This window comes from Oreochromis niloticus, linkage group LG8, assembly GCF_001858045.2.
Source record: "Oreochromis niloticus isolate F11D_XX linkage group LG8, O_niloticus_UMD_NMBU, whole genome shotgun sequence".
Taxonomy (NCBI): domain Eukaryota; kingdom Metazoa; phylum Chordata; class Actinopteri; order Cichliformes; family Cichlidae; genus Oreochromis; species Oreochromis niloticus.
Genome location: NC_031973.2, coordinates 1,799,937 through 1,816,176, shown reverse-complemented (window position 1 = coordinate 1,816,176; position 16,240 = coordinate 1,799,937). Strand labels below are relative to the sequence as shown.

Below are 16,240 nucleotides of genomic sequence, written 5' to 3'. Positions count from 1 at the left end.
AGATGAGCAGATAAAATAAAATATGATCAGTGAGAGATGAAGAGTGAGCACAACATTTACACAAGGTGACAAAAAAACACAATCAGAAACGCACAAAATCACTATATGATAAACTGTGAGGCAACAACATGGCACAAAGTACCAAACCTGGATGAAAACAATGATTACAACGAGACAAAACCACACAGAAGCGTGTGCAACAACACAAACACACAGCTTCCAAACTCAGAGCGACAAATTTCACAGTTCAGGAAATTCAACATCGTTTTAATGTCACAACAAAAACAAACACGTGAAGCAGGAAGTGCACGCTGTGACGTGGACAAACTTTATTGAAACACTGACGTTTAACAGTCACCTCCTGAGCACGTGCTGTGGGGGTCAGCTTCATCATCATCATCATCATCATCATCATCATCATCAGCTTCATATCAAACAGGTGTATTTACAACACGTACAAATATCGCACACAAAAACTTTGTGTGTCTGAAGAAAAACTGATGTGCAAAAGTACAGCTTCAAAGTGCTTCTATGTCCAGGTGAGTCCAGGTGAGGAAACATATTTAACCTCAGCGCCGAAGTGGAAATGTGGCGCAGGAAGTGTCAAAGGTCATGGTTTCAGTTCATCTTACAAACATGAAGTCTGAAATCAGAGGCTCTGAAGAATTCCAAGAATAAAAACTTTCCCACCTGCAGATCAAATCACATCACGAAGAAAAGTCGGAACTAAAAACCACATTTGAACAATTCAAGGAGGAAATCTGAATTTTAAAAATATGACTGGAAGGTTTTTTTTAAATTATAAAATCTGTAAATTAAAAACAAACAAACAACAAAAGTCTGTTTCAAAAATAAAAAAAAGATTTAAAAAATACCAAAGTAACAAAAACCAGAAGAAAGCAGGAAGAATAAATCAGCGTCTGCAGCTCTGATTGGCTGCTGAGAACGCGCGCTCAGTTTTCTGAGCATCGAGCAGCTTTACGTTACACTTTCAGACTTCGGGCTGACGTGCTCCGAGGGTTTTTCCTGACACTGTCGTTTTCCAACGATGTGATGTCACCTCACCTATGACTGGACGCCAGCAGCTCACAGGTGGCAACGCAAACGTCACCAAACAGGAAGTTTGAAGCGCGGTTCAGTTTCTGATGAGGAATTCTTCACTTCGCCATCTTCAAATGCTCGAGCAGACGGTGCCTTCACTGTCGTTAGGAGATTTTACAGCTGTTTCTGCAGCTCTGAGCCGACGGGCTGAGGGGCGGGGCCCGGATCAGTTTGGGCTTTTTCAGCAGCGCCCCCCCAGTCCTCTTGGTGGCGGCGTACTGGGCGCTGGCGGTGACGGAGTAGGAGCGTCCGTGCATCATGCGAGCGTTGAGGCCGTTGGCCACAGAGAAGGACTTCAGGTGAGACTTCAGAGCCAGTGGGAGGGGCAACTTGTCGACCAGGTGGACCGGCGTGCAGGAAACGATGGAGCGACAGCAGAGGTCCTGCAGACTGAGCACTGACACACACAGAGAACCAATCAGATTACAGCGATCACAGAGGAGGACCAATCAAAACAGGGAATTATTATAAATTTATTGTTTTTCATCAAATAACACTTTATCAATAAAGTTATAAAATTTTAGGAAACAAATTGAAATATTGAATATGGAATCATGTATTTGTATAATAACATATTTTTTGATACATTTCCTAATATTTTAGGACTAAAGTCATAAAAATTTAGGAATAAAGTTGTAAAATATTCCAAGAACATTAATTTAGCAATAAATGAATAAGATTATGAAAAACACATTTCAGCAACAAAGTGAAAATATTGTATTAATAAAGTAACAGATTAGAAAAAAGTTGGAATATTTCAGGAATAAAAAGTGTTTTGTAGGAAAGAGTAAAAGCAGAACGATGTTGGAATGAGTGAAAAACAGGAGAAACGTATTTTTGTGAATGACGTCTGACTTTATCCTCAGTGAGGCGGAGCCTCCAGCAGGGGGCAGCGCAGAGCTGAACGTCCCGCTTTAAAGCTGCATCACAGACCTGCAGGGGGCGGAGCTAATGGCACACCTTTGCTGGGCCTCCACAGGCGCTCCATGCCGTGCCTCATCAGCACGATTCGGGCGAGCTCCGTGAACGACTCGGTGATGTTGAAGTTGCACAGCGGGCTGACCTCGAAGAAGGTGACGCCCAGTTTCTCGGCGTACATCTGCGCCTGCTCCGTGGTCACCTGACGCTTGTAGGCCAGGTGCAGACGGTTGCCAACGAGGATCTTAGGAACCCCTGGGGCATGCTGGGTAAACGTGGAACAGAAAGGAAAGGGGGATGTGGGTCTTTAAGCACACTCAGTGTTACAGGTGTGTCAGGTGGGAGGAAGGCAGCTTAAAGTAAAGGGAAACGTTTGAAGTATGGCGACCTAAAGGGGCGCTGCCTCAGCGAGCATGGGCGCCGTTTTGACTCAGTCAGAGAGCTTATGACATCACCGGTCAGCTGTTAGATAACAGGAGAGCGATGGAGACAGAGCTGACTGCACACACAGCGACACACGATCGATGGCTCACCTCGTCGATCTCTTTGATCCACCTGTCGATGCCGTCAAACGACCAGCGGTTGGTGATGTCATACACCAGGATGACCCCCTGAAAACAAACTCACACTCTCATCAAGGTGTTTAAAGCCTCTACAGATAATCTCACCTTCATTACATCACCTGTTTAAATTAAAGCTTAAAGGCTGCATCGCTGGGGGGGTGTGGCCTATTTGACTGACAGGTGTGAGCGCCCTGCTCTCGGGCCAGCGGGCCGTTACCTGCTCGCTGTGACTGAAACTACAGATTCAAGATCAACTTTTAGCCTCGCCGTGGCAACAGTGACAATGTTTCCATGGTTACATCTCCTCTAATAGCCCTGATGAGCGACTACAACGAACAGCTTCATTCAGGGAAACAAACGGCGCGTTTCGGAGGTGTGGAATGAGTTTTCTCACACTTCCTGCCACCGCCTGCTGCCAGAGTCACATGGCTTCATGTCCAATGAGAGAGCAGCACTCACAGCTCGTCAGCATCAGCATCTTCAGCCTCGAAACCCCCAAAACGTGTCTAACACGGTGCTTCAGAGCACGTTTGAAACTAAAAACCAGTTTAAAACTAAAAAGGTTATTGAGAAAGTAAAATGAATTCATGTTGATCATTCTGATTAAATGATAGAACCGTTACTGCTTTACAGCAGCCGAGGGGTTTGTTTACATTCAGTAAAGGTCAAAGGTCATTAGGAGAATGGAGAACTCACCCCCAGGTTCAGTGAGCGCCCCCCTGTGTTTGTCTGCAGCAGTGCACTTGGTGCTCACCTGTGCTCCTCTGGAATAGGATCGGAATATGGTGCAGAACCGGCCCTGCCCCGACGTGTCCCTGAAACAACACAGACCAGGAGAGGTTAAAGGTCACCGTGGTGACGCTCACGCCTCCAAACAAACATTGCTCAGAGTCTAACTAATGACTGTGAAGCTGAAGGTCAGTCTGGGATGTGCTCTCCCGTTGTCCAGCCTTAATGGGAAAGAATCCTTTGAGAAAAAACAAACTCCCAGCTTTACTTTGGAGAGCCGTCTGACGGTGCCGACTTCAGCTGCCTGAACGTGAAAGCTTGTTCTAATTATGGAAAAAGGTCCAAACACAGGAAGCCGAGCACAGAGTAGAGTCCAGTGGTGTGGACTTTGGTCTGGACCCTCTCAGACCGGTGGACAGTGTGCGTCCTGGTTTTAAGGGTTCTGTCATTTAGTTGTGGACAGATTAGGATTGAAGTGTTCAGAGCTGAGGCTCTGGAGGAAGTGTGCACAGACATGGTTGGCTGGGTTCTCCCCTCACTCTTATTGTGAAAGGTCAATGCTTCCTTCAGTTCAGGTTGCTGAGTCGTGGTTTCTTTCTCTTGTTGTGTTTGACTGGATTCAGAGACTCAGAGCTGCCCAGTGTCTCAAACTCCTGTTAAAAACCTGCTTTTATAAAGCACACAGTCGTATTTACTGCTGGTTTCAGCTGAGGCCATTTTAATTGTGCAGCTGCTTCACATTTTCCTACAAGATTTAGGAAATGAAAGGTGGCTCAAGACTTTTGCACAGCAGCGTCCTGACTGTGGTGATGAACATGTGCACAGACGCTTGTCTCCGCCTCTTCCTGCAAACGTAGCACGCTCTGTGGGTTTGTTGTTGCTGTCCACAGTAAGAAACACGAGTGTGTCTGAAAACCACAGCAGGGTTTTGCTTGGCTCATGAGCACGCGGGCGGGGAAAAGATGGCCGCCAGTTATCAAAGTCAGAGCGGCAGATCCAGACAGGATCATCACGCACACACACACACACACACACACACACACACACACACACAGCGTCTCGTCCGCTTAAACATCAAAGCTGCAGATCGAACGTGACGGCGCCTCGGCTGAAACATGTTTCTAAAAACACGAGTGAGTTTGTGCAGAGCAGCAAACCGTCATCACAGAAACAAACTGAGTAGATTTACTCGAGTACAGCTCCGCTGATTTCATCCAATGACATCATTCTTTTATGCCAAAGTAAAAGCATCAGTGCTGCAGACTCTCTGACAATGACATCATCATCCTGGACTTCTGGACTGGTCCTTCAAAATAAAAGTCCTGGTCACTTCCAGGTTAGTTTGTGTGACGTGTCCAGCAGGACGGGTCACACATGTCTTGTGTGGTTAAGCTTTTAAGGTGTTCGGCTTCTGATGACGACATCCTGTCAGCTGCAGCATCAAAGGAGGTTTTTAATCCGACCTGCTGTCAGTGTCACATTCATCATCATAAGTTATTTTCTTTCCACTTTCATCCACCTCAGACCGCTCAGGCTGTGCTGTCAGCTGCATTCCTCTCAGCTTTTTTGGACATAAAACTGAAACTTCAAACTAAAACTGAAGGAATATTTTCACTGAGTGAAGCGAGCCTTTAACACCTGTCAGGCTGAAGCTGGATGAAGCTCAGCAGCTACCTGAAAAAGCTTTTTATGGAGTCAAATGGGCCTCACATGCCTCCTGTTTAGTTTGGTCATCCTCTGCTTTCTTTCTACACAGACTGATCACATGACATGAGGGCAGCCGTGTGAACGACGGCGTGTTCGTACCACAGCTGCAGCTTCACTCTTCTCCCGTCCAGGAGGATGGTGGTCGTCTTGTAGTCGATTCCTGAAAAACAGCAGAAGGAAAGATTCACATCAAACAGACGAGCAGCAGTTTTAGATCCAACGTCGTCGACACAGGCGGCACCGTCACGGTAAAGCTGTCAGGTGCTCACAGGAAGTACGGGGATTCTGGGAGATGATGCTGCCCTAAGTCCAGTAGTGCTGTGATAGAGTGCTGATGCTAGTGGGACGGCCTTCTGTGGTCCTTCATCAATGACCTAAGATCGTTCCAGTGTCACTTTGACACAGTTTATATGTGCTTAACTATTAATGACACAAACGACTGGTGTGATATGACTCCGCCTCTCTGACCCAACACTGACAACAGGATTAACTTTGACCATTTTTGCCTTTTTGTGGGGCAGCAGCTTCACCTTGCAGCCACATGTAGACCATAACTGTTTCCTCGCAGTGACAGCGACACACACAAACATGTGGAGCGAGCTCAGGCAGCAGCTTCAGCAGAGGCTGACTGCACGGCGTCCACCAGCACTGAAACGAAACTGCTCTAAAACAAAATGAGCTTTACATTTCACGTGTACTTGTTAAGATTTGAATCTTAAGTCATTTATTTATTGAGTTACTAGTTTTGACTTTTTATTTCGACCCTCGGCTGGGTGCTGGACTACACTCCATCTCAGCATGTCACTTTAAACTGTAGTGTGCGTTTGTGATGATGCACAGGCTGCTGCTCTCTCTCTCACCTCCCCTTGAGAAAAAAAAAGCATAAAAGCAAAAACACACAATACTAAATTATGAAAACTGATTCCTGTGTCCATGCTGAATCCCCGCATTGAATCCCAGCCAATCGTTGCACAGAAATGTCCAAAGATGACTTAATAATTATAAGAATTCAACTGCTCAACCAACAGAAAGGCTCCCTGATAATTGACTATAAATTAATAATGTGCAAAGAACAAACAGTGAAAGCCAGCTCCTCGTATCAAACACGTATATGAAAATATCTGCGGGAGAATATCCTGAAAGAACAAGACGTGATGTAACGTAGGAGTTATTCTGGGAGACATAAGCCCAGCCGACACACACACTGTGTGTCCGAGTTATTGCACGCACACACTCTGGCATGCATGATGCATGAAGGGAAAGTGGAGTTACATAAGAGGCTATAACAGAAAGGTCTGCTGACAGACGTCTGAACAGCAAAGCGGTGGAAAGGTAGCTGCTGCAGGGTGACAAGAGCTCCATGATTCAGGTTAAACACCAGCAGGCCTGAGTACACGAAACAAGATTCCTTTATTCAAATCTGCACAAATGTATTCATCTTTGTTCTTTCAGTGCGACACAAAAACACAGAGCTGCACAGTACAGGAGGCGTTACTGACACCTTTCATGTCTACAAGAGTGTGAGTCAACTGCTTTCACAAAGTTCTGTGTTTTTATTGTATAAAAACTGAATTACACATTACAGTTAAAACAGCCTTGTAGTGCACAAAAATAATTCTTATCTTACGTTAGCTTCATGTTCTGCTCTCAGATATTAGCCACGCTAACACCGCGATACGTTAGCTGACGTTAGTCGAGAAAATCATCTTTTTATGTTTCTTTAGTTTCATTTACTGCTCTCAGCCTATTTAAGGTTTACCTTAGCTAAACTAATGTCACATTAGCACGCTATCTGATAGCTTTGTGTCCCATTAACTAAGAATTGATAACTTAGCCACATTACTCCTAAACTCAAAAAGCTGTTGCTGGAAAAGAGAAAAGTGTTCAGAAGCGGAGACAGGGCCTGCTACAGAGAGGCCAAGTGCAGGTTCACTAAAGAAGTGGACAAGATGCAGCAGCAGATCTCAGAGAATGACTCGGCCTCTGTGTGGAAAAGTTTTAGGAATATCACCAACTACAAGCCTAAAACCCCCCACTCCACTGATGACTTGCTCTTGGCAACACCCTTAACGACTTTTACCGCGGTTTTGACGAGCCATCAAGCAGCCTTCACACCTCCAACAGCCCCAACAATAGAGACACTTTGGACACTCATTCCCCCACCTCTCCCCCCACCATAGAGATTGAAAATGTGACGTCATTCTGGGGTAAAACCGCAAAGGATTCTGGGAATGTGTGGCAAGCCATACTAGCGCACGCAGGCTTTCACATGAAAACAGTCACACAGCGATAAAAAGAAACACAAAAAAATGTCAAGAAGCTGTTGTATTATTAACTGCAATAGCCGGTCGCATGACAGCCACGGGAAGCCGACGGGTAAAGAGATCGTTTTTTATCGGATTACGTCGTGGAAGAGAAATTGTTCAAGCCATGTTTCCGAAGTAACAAAGAGCCGACGGATGGCCTGGATTGCAGCCATTCGAAGACCAAATATAACGTTCCAGAACACTCCAGCTCACATGTTAGTCTGCTCCAAGCATTTCCACAAAGGGACGTCTTCTGTTGTAGTTATTACGTAATTTATCATAACATCATAACAAATAAGTCTTATATTGATTTGAATTGAATTCGTTGCGCTATGCTGCTTTGTTCACTGTGGCTTTGCGGGCTAATGTTTGTTGTGTTTTGTAGGAAAACCAGCCTACAAAATGCAGGAATGCGATCCAGACTGGGCGCCTCTATCAGCCTGGGTCAGACCGAGTTTAAAGCTGCTACCACAGCCAGATTTGATCGGTTAAGAGAGAGAGCGACATCAAAACAGCCACGAAACGTCCCGCATATATGTGCCCAAGGGTTGTATTGAAGCAGTCAAGTGATGAATAACTGTTTTCCAGTATGTTGTTTTGCATTGTTGTTTTTCACCGAAGCAGCTAATAAAGCATGATGGATTTTTACAATGTTGCCTCTTTCTTGTAAGATTCTATAATAGAATGAAACAATAATGCCAGTTATAAATAAAGACAATAAACTGAATGAATTATGAAACACTCATTTTATTTCTATTAGATCTGAAAATGTGTAATACTACAACCTGAAACCACAAATAGATGCGTTTGCCTGTACAGGAGATAAAATGTAACAACAGCTGTGAAATGGATAAGATAAAATAAGATCAGATAACCTTTATTAGTCCCACACGTGGGAAATTTGTTTTGTCACAGCAGGAAGTGGACAGTGCAAAAGTTCTAAAGCAAAAATAAGAACACAATAAGAATAAATATCACCAAAGTAAACTGGACCTGGGCTTGTTGCAGGGATCTGAAGTTAATAAACATCATGTGAGTGTCTGCACTCACACTTAGGACCATATAATAATAAATATGTGTGTGATGAAAGTTGGGCAGCACGCTGACGTCCTTACTCCGCTCTGTGTGCTCGTATGGGTCTGACCCTTTCACTCCTTTGATTTTTTCCTCGTACTTTTTTTTTGCCTTTTCATCAAGTCTGTCTTTGTACGGACCTGCCGTGTTCTCCCTCGTTTTGTACATAAATGTTTTTGGGGCAAATAAAAAGCAAGAAGCTATTGGAACCGGAGAATGAACGTTTTGCGGTGCTGCAAATGCTTGCGTTTGATGCATTGCTTTGATTGTTTTGCCATGAGTACCCGGCATGCAATGCACGAAAGTCACGTGGTCTGTCAATCTCTATAGAGCCATCACCACCATCAAACACTTCACCTGCAACACCCCCCTCCTCACCCCACACCATGGAGGATTTCACACCACCTTCTCCCACCACAACCCTTCATATTCATGAAGCAGATGTAAGGAAGCAGTTTAAGAGTGTGAATGCTCGGAAAGCTCCTGGCCCAGACGGTGTGTCTCCTGCCACCCTCAGACACTGTGCAAACGAGCTGGCCCCAGTGTTTTCTGGCATTTTCAACTCCTCACTGCAGGCATGTCATGTGCCTGCCTGCTTCAAGTCCTCCACCATAATCCCTGTCCCCAAGAAACCAAGGATCACTGGACTAAATGACTACAGACCTGTGGCTCTGACATCTGTGGTCATGAAGTCATTTGAGCACCTGGTTCTCTCCTACCTCAAGACCCTCACGGCCCCCCTCCTGGACCCCCTGCAGTTTGCATACAGAGCCAACAGGTCTGTAGACGATGCTATCAACATGGCTCTACACTTCATCCTGCAGCATCTGGACTCCCCAGGAACCTACGCCAGGATCCTGTTTGTGGACTTCAGCTCTGCTTTCAACACCATCCTTCCAGACCATCTCCAAGGCAAGCTTTCCCAGATGAATGTGCCTGATCCCACCTGCTGGTGGATCACTGACTTCCTGACGGACAGGAAGCAGCATGTGAGGCTGGGAAAGAATGTCTCGGACTCCCGGACCATCAGCACCGGCTCCCCTCAGGGCTGTGTTCTTTCTCCTCTGCTCTTCTCCCTGTACACTAACTGCTCAAGACTGGCTCAAGAGTTGGGAGTTCGCCTTGTAATCGGAAGGTTGCCGGTTTGAGCCCCGGCTTGGACTGTCTCGGTTGTTGTGTCCTTGGGCAAGACACTTTACCCGTTGCCTACTGGTGGTGGTCAGAGGGCCCGGTGGCGCCAGCGTCCGGCAGCCTCGCCTCTGTCAGTGCGCCCCAGGGTGGCTGTGGCTACAATGTAGCTTGCCATCACCAGTGTGTGAATGTGTGGATGACTGAATGTGTAAAGCACTTTGGGGTCCTTAGGGACTAGTAAAGCGCTATACAAATACAGGCCATTTACCATCTACCATTATTGGACTCATCTCGGACGGGGACGAGTCTGCCTACAGGAGGGAGGGTGAACGTCTGGTGTCCTGGTGCAGCCACAACTACCTGGTGCTGAATGCCCAGAAGACAGTGGAGATTATTGTGGACTTCAGGAAGCACACAGCCCTACTCCCCCCCATCATCCTGACTGACACCCTCATCACCACTTCCTGGGTACCACCATCACCCAGGACCTGAAGTGGGAGCCCACCATCACCTCCGTCATAAAGAAAGCCCAGCAGAGGATGTACTTCCTGAGGCAGCTGAAGAAATTGAACCTGCCAACACGGACGATGATGCAATTCTACACTGCAATCATCGAGTCCATTCTCACCTCCTCCATCACCGTGTGGTACGCTGGAGCCACCATCAGGGACAAACAGAGACTGCAGCGTGTTGTGCGCTCTGCTGAGAAGTTGACAGACTCCCATCTCTGCAGGACCTGTACACCTCCAGGACACTGGGGCGTGCAGCTCGGATCACAGCTGACCCTTCTCACCCTGGACACAGTCTGTTTGACCTGCTCCCCTCAGGCAGGAGGCTCCGGTCCATTCGCACCAGAACCTCTCGCCATAAGAACAGTTTCTTCCCCTCTGCTGTTGGACTCATGAACAATAACCACATGACTGTTCCCACCACTAACACGTGACCCTACACTGTGTTCTCTGCATCTGTTCCATTTTTGCACTGATCATATATATATCTATCTACTTAGCACTTTTAATTCTTATTTTTATGTTTATTTAAGCGTTGTCTGACAGTATGTTTGCACTAAGTACCGCAGCAATTTCCTAATGTTGTAAACCTGCTCAACATTTGGCAATAAAACCCTTTCAGATTCTAATTCTGATTCTGATTCTGATTAGCGTTGTGTTAGCTTCACAGCCTGATGTTAGAGTGGCCCTTCTTGTGTTAGCTCTATGTTATAATTGAGTCTGAATAATAAAACAGGCAGTATTATGGTACCAACACCCCTCTTTAAGTTTTATTGTAACATCTGGGCGAGCAGCCACACGGATCATTTTATCAGAGTGTTAGTAACTCTGTTTGGGAACAGAGGGGAGATTTGGACTCACAAATGGTTAATGATGTCAGAGGTTCTGTCGTGCTGCTGCGTTTTGTTTCAAACTGAAATGTGACCACTTACATCTTTGTGTGTCCTCTGTGAAGAAGTCCACACAATCAGTTCAAACCCAAACAAACACATCACCTCTAACAGTATTCTTCATGTATAGTGAAGGTCAGCCTATCTGTAAGAGCCGGTTCACACCAGAGGAATGAGTCAGCCTCTCCTGGCAGCACCAGCAGCATCATCATTATACCCCCACCGAGCAGCTCGCAGCAGCGCCGCAACCACACAAACACTCACACACTGCACATTTGGAGAAGATGGGAGAGCGGAGTGTTTTTGTGGAGTTACACAACACTCAGAAGGATGTTATAAAAGAGCCGATCGTGGCGTTGAGACCGTAAACAATCGCTTGGCCCGTCTTCGCGTGTCTCATTTGTGAGTAATTATCAACAGCTCATAAAAGCACAGAGAATAAACTAGCAGGCTGTTTGTGTTCATTTTTCCGAGCTCGCGTCGGTACTAATCAAGGCTTCCCCATGTGGTTTGGCTCAGCTTTGCACTGCAGCCAGCTCTTCTCTGGACTCGGCGGGAGAGCAAAGCCCCCTCCTGGACCTGAGAGCCAGAAATCGTCCCACAGTTTCACCACAGCTATGTCTGTGTGCCGTCATGCCTCCTGTTGGAGGAGATGACCCAGAAACAGCAGAAACCAGCGGTTTTCCATCAGCTTGAAACCGTCCTCGCACTAAGGAAATCCCAGAAACAGCTCGACTCGAGGCCTCTGCTGATGTCGCTGCTACTGATTAATCCACCAACGGTCGTCACGTCTGTGAGACCAAAGACAAAAAACTACCAAACAAAAACTGATTTCTGTTCATCAGCAGTGTCACAGCTGAGGTTTATCAAACATTCAGCTCAACATGTCCAACGTAGTTCCTCCAGAAAACCACAGATCTCTAGTTTTCCTGTCACTGTATCAATGAACACTTTATCCCACAGTTTCCACAGTTTCTCAGAACCCAGGATGTGTGTTGAAAACCAATTTACTGCATGAAAGGACAAGGGCCCAACAGTATGGTGCAAACTGCGCCCAGTACAGAAACAGCTGCATTATAGTGCTAACATCTGCACAGGTAGCATGCTAACACTTACAGTGGCTTGCAAAAGTATTCGGCCCCCTTGAACTTTCCCACATTTTGTCACATTACAGCCACAAACATGAATCAATTTTATTGGAATTCCAGGTGAAAGACCAATACAAAGTGGTGTACACGTGAGAAGTGGAACGAAAATCATACATGATTCCAAACATTTTTTACAAATAAATAACTGCAAAGTGGGGTGTGCGTAATTATTCAGCCCCCTGAGTCAATACTTTGTAGAACCACCTTTTGCTGCAATTCCAGCTGCCAGTCTTTTAGGGTCTGTCTCTACCAGCTTTGCACATCTACAGACTGAAATCCTTGCCCATTCTTCTTTGCAAAACAGCTCCAGCTCAGTCAGATTAGATGGACAGCGTTTGTGAACAGCAGTTTTCAGATCTTGCCACAGATTCTGGATTGGATTCAGATCTGGACTTTGACTGGGCCATTCTAACACATGGATATGTTTTGTTTTAAACCATTCCATTGTTGCCCTGGCTTTATGTTTAGGGTCGTTGTCCTGCTGGAAGGTGAACCTCCGCCCCAGTCTCAAGTCTTTTGCAGACTCCAAGAGGTTTCCTTCCAAGATTGCCCTGTATTTGGCTCCATCCATCTTCCCATCAACTCTGACCAGCTTCCCTGTCCCTGCTGAAGAGAAGCACCCCCAGAGCATGATGCTGCTGCCACCATATTTGACAGTGGGGATGGTGTGTTCAGAGTGATGTGCAGTGGTAGTTTTCCGCCACACATAGCGTTTTGCATTTAGGCCAAAAAGTTCCATGTTGGTCTCATCTGACCAGAGCACCTTCTTCCACATGTTTGCTGTGTCCCCCACATGGCTTGTGGCAAACTGCAAACGGGACTTCTTATGGTTTTCTGTTAACAATGGCTTTCTTCTTGCCACTCTTCCATAAAGGCCAACTTTGTGCAGTGCACGACTAATAGTTGTCCTATGGACAGATTCCCCCACCTGAGCTGTAGATCTCTGCAGCTCGTCCAGAGTCACCATGGGCCTCTTGGCTGCATTTCTGATCAGCGCTCTCCTTGTTCGGCCTGTGAGTTTAGGTGGACGGCCTTGTCTTGGTAGGTTTACAGTTGTGCCATACTCCTTCCATTTCTGAATGATGGCTTGAACAGTGCTCCGTGGGATGTTCAAGGCTTGGGAAATCTTTTTGGAGCCTAAGCCTGCTTTAAATTTCTCAATAACTTTATCCCTGAGCTGTCTGCTGTGTTCTTTGGACTTCATGGTGTTGTTGCTCCCAATATTCTCTTAGACAACCTCTGAGGCCGTCACAGAGCAGCTGTATTTGTACTGACATTAGATTACACACAGGTGCACTCTATTTAGTCATTAGCACTCATCAGGCAATGTCTATGGGCACCTGACTGCACTCAGACCAAAGGGGGCTGAATAATTATGCACACCCCACTTTGCAGTTATTTATTTGTAAAAAATGTTTGGAATCATGTATGATTTTCGTTCCACTTCTCACGTGTACACCACTTTGTATTGGTCTTTCACCTGGAATTCCAATAAAATTGATTCATGTTTGTGGCTGTAATGTGACAAAATGTGGAAAAGTTCAAGGGGGCCGAATACTTTTGCAAGCCACTGTAGCTAGCCAAGAACCCAGATTGATAGTAAAGCTGGGTGTACGCAGACCCCGGCCCAGCAGGCAGAGCCTGAACATCAACAGGTAACAAACTGATGAGCAGTCAGCCTGCAGCTTGTTCCTGCCTGTTCAGAATCACCATGGTGACCACTCCAAAGTGTCTTTGTGCTGGTTTCCATCTTTGCCTTTTCTTCATACCTGAACAATAAAAGAAAGACCGTACCTGTGTCCTCGTTGGGACTGTGTTTCAGGACAATTTACGGAGTAATGAGAAAGCAATGGAACAAAAAAACTTTCTTCAGCATAATTAAGTAACGCAGTGCATCACTTTTAAGCAAAGTAATGAGTAATGTGTAATAGATTACTTTTTTGAGTAACGATTTTGCTCCATATTGTAATTCTTTGCTTGACTCACAGTTCAGAATAATCCTTCATCTCATACTGAGACAGCGGGCTGCCTCTCATAACAGAAGGTTTAAATAGCAAGTGGGCGGGGCTTCTGTGCCTGAGATTGACCGTATAAGGATATATCCTCCCTATGACATCATACAAAGCCAACGCCATAAAAAACAGGTATAAACTGAGTGTTTAGATCTGAGCTTTGGTCTCACAGTGATTAATGAACATAGGCTGAGCTGATTATTATCACTGGGACAGCAGATACATGTCATTTCACTGTTAGGAGACACAAATATTACTGACGGTGTATCTGTGTAGAATATTTTAAAAACAGGATAATTGGATCAAACTTACTACAGAGTTTTTATACATTTTCTATTTTTTGAATTTACTTCTTTCACTTCAGAATTAGACACGAGAGTGCAGCCTTCCTTCATCCAGGATGATTCAGAGACCACGTGGGTGTTTTTCTGCATCCACAAAGCATGGCGCTGGCCTGTCATCTGTGACCTTTGACCTCCTCACTGCAGGCTGTGGCTGGTGATGTCAGCAGGCCTTTTTATGTGCAGGGGAGATTTTTTGGTGTGTGAGGACTCACTCATCTCCTGAGCCAGCAGACTGTTCTCTGCTGGTAAATCGTTTTCTGTCCAAGTATAAAACATGAAAACATGAGTCTGCTGTAAACAGGTGAGTAACATCACCTGCTGCTGCTGCACGTCACGTCTGACCACGGTGGATCTCAGATCATCTATGAAACGGTCCTAAAAGCTCAGTTTGGACTTTTCTGCAGAGAGATGACAGCCGTGTGCAGGACGTTACATATTTAAATATGAAATCTGTTTTTATGACAGCAGGTTGAGCGTGTGGTCATGTGACTCGTGAGCACAGCGTGTTACATCGTGTGTCAGCGCCTCAAGCTGGAGAGCTTCAACTCGTCCTGTCGCCCTCCTGCAGGCCGAGCATGAGTCATGAGCAGCTGCCTGCCAGCGTTTACTAACACACACACACACACACGCACACACGCACACACGCACAGACCATGGCAACACGGCTTCAGTATTACAAACTAAAACGGTGTGTGGAGCTTCTAATGCTTCCCAGAACAAAGCTTCACTGCAGTTCCTCTGACGTCCACAGGGGGCAGGCTCTGAAACCAGCCAATCACTACTGCTGAGTGACATCACAGTGATTATGTCCAGTTTTTATACGCAGTGGATCCAAACCATCAGTTGGTTGGATGGTTTCTGCTCACCAGAGAACAATGCATATCTTAACAACTATGGCTCTTATTTTGAAAGAGTAAAACTTGTGAACCAGTTAAAATGCTTTCAATAATAAAATACACTCAGCTGTTTATTAAAGTAAATTAGATACATTTATTTAGTTTTAAGAATAAACTTGTGAACTTATTTCACAAAAACTGCTTTTTCTTGTAAACTTTAATCACTAACTTTCATTTTTCACCTCAGAATAAAATCTTTTCACGAAGCTTTGACGTCAGAGAGGCTGCTGTGGGGAACTGGAGCTCTGATGGAGGCGCTTAAAGTTTGAGTGAACATGAAGTCAGACTCCTGATGGAGGACTCGGTGCCAGCAGCCTCCACAGATATCACCAGACAGGTGAACCCACTCCCCCACTCACCCATGTTGTAGCCGTACGGGGACTCGGTGGCTCCGTCCTGCAGGCTGGCCAGGATCTCGCCTTTCCCCACGTCGCTGTCGCCCACCAGCAGGAACTTGAGCAGAAAGTCGTAGGCGCGCGTCGGGCTGCTTCTGTGGCTCATGCTGGCGACGGGTGACGGCTGTGGTGTCCCATCCTGAGATGAGAGCAGGCTTCCTCCTCTCCTCCCCCCAGGACCCGCACTCAGACTGGAGCGTGTTCAGGAGCTGCTCGGAGCGCGTCCAGCTGTGCCATCGGCGCGCTTTTACGCACAACGGTAAAAATCCTCTGCAGGTTGAAGTCCAGGTCTGCTCCCGGACTGAGGAGCAACTCATGGATATCTGGCCTCCCCCCTCCCTGCTCCAGCTGAAGATGTGAGGGAGGGTGTTTATCTCGGTTTGATTGGGCAATCGTCCGAGTTGCTAGGGCAACCTTGAGTCAGGATTGGACGTTGGAGACGTCCATCAGCGAGTGGGACAAGCTGTGCGATTGGCTCACTAAGTGACGTCAAGCTGAACAGAAATAGAAAAGGCAA

General features: G+C 46.1%; 1 protein-coding gene across 1 annotated transcript; it reads right to left on the bottom strand.

Annotated features, from left to right (window-relative positions):
- Positions 1–307: 307 nt before the first annotated feature.
- On the bottom strand, positions 308–16,232 carry rab40b (RAB40B, member RAS oncogene family). Its single transcript, XM_003449487.5, has 6 exons — positions 15,688–16,232; positions 5,118–5,178; positions 3,337–3,397; positions 2,553–2,630; positions 2,062–2,284; positions 308–1,498 (listed from the first exon to the last, which is right to left on the bottom strand). Exons 1-6 carry the CDS (start codon positions 15,827–15,829, stop codon positions 1,206–1,208), a joined length of 858 nt encoding a protein of 285 aa, XP_003449535.3. The 5' UTR covers positions 15,830–16,232; the 3' UTR covers positions 308–1,205.
- Positions 16,233–16,240: the final 8 nt, after the last annotated feature.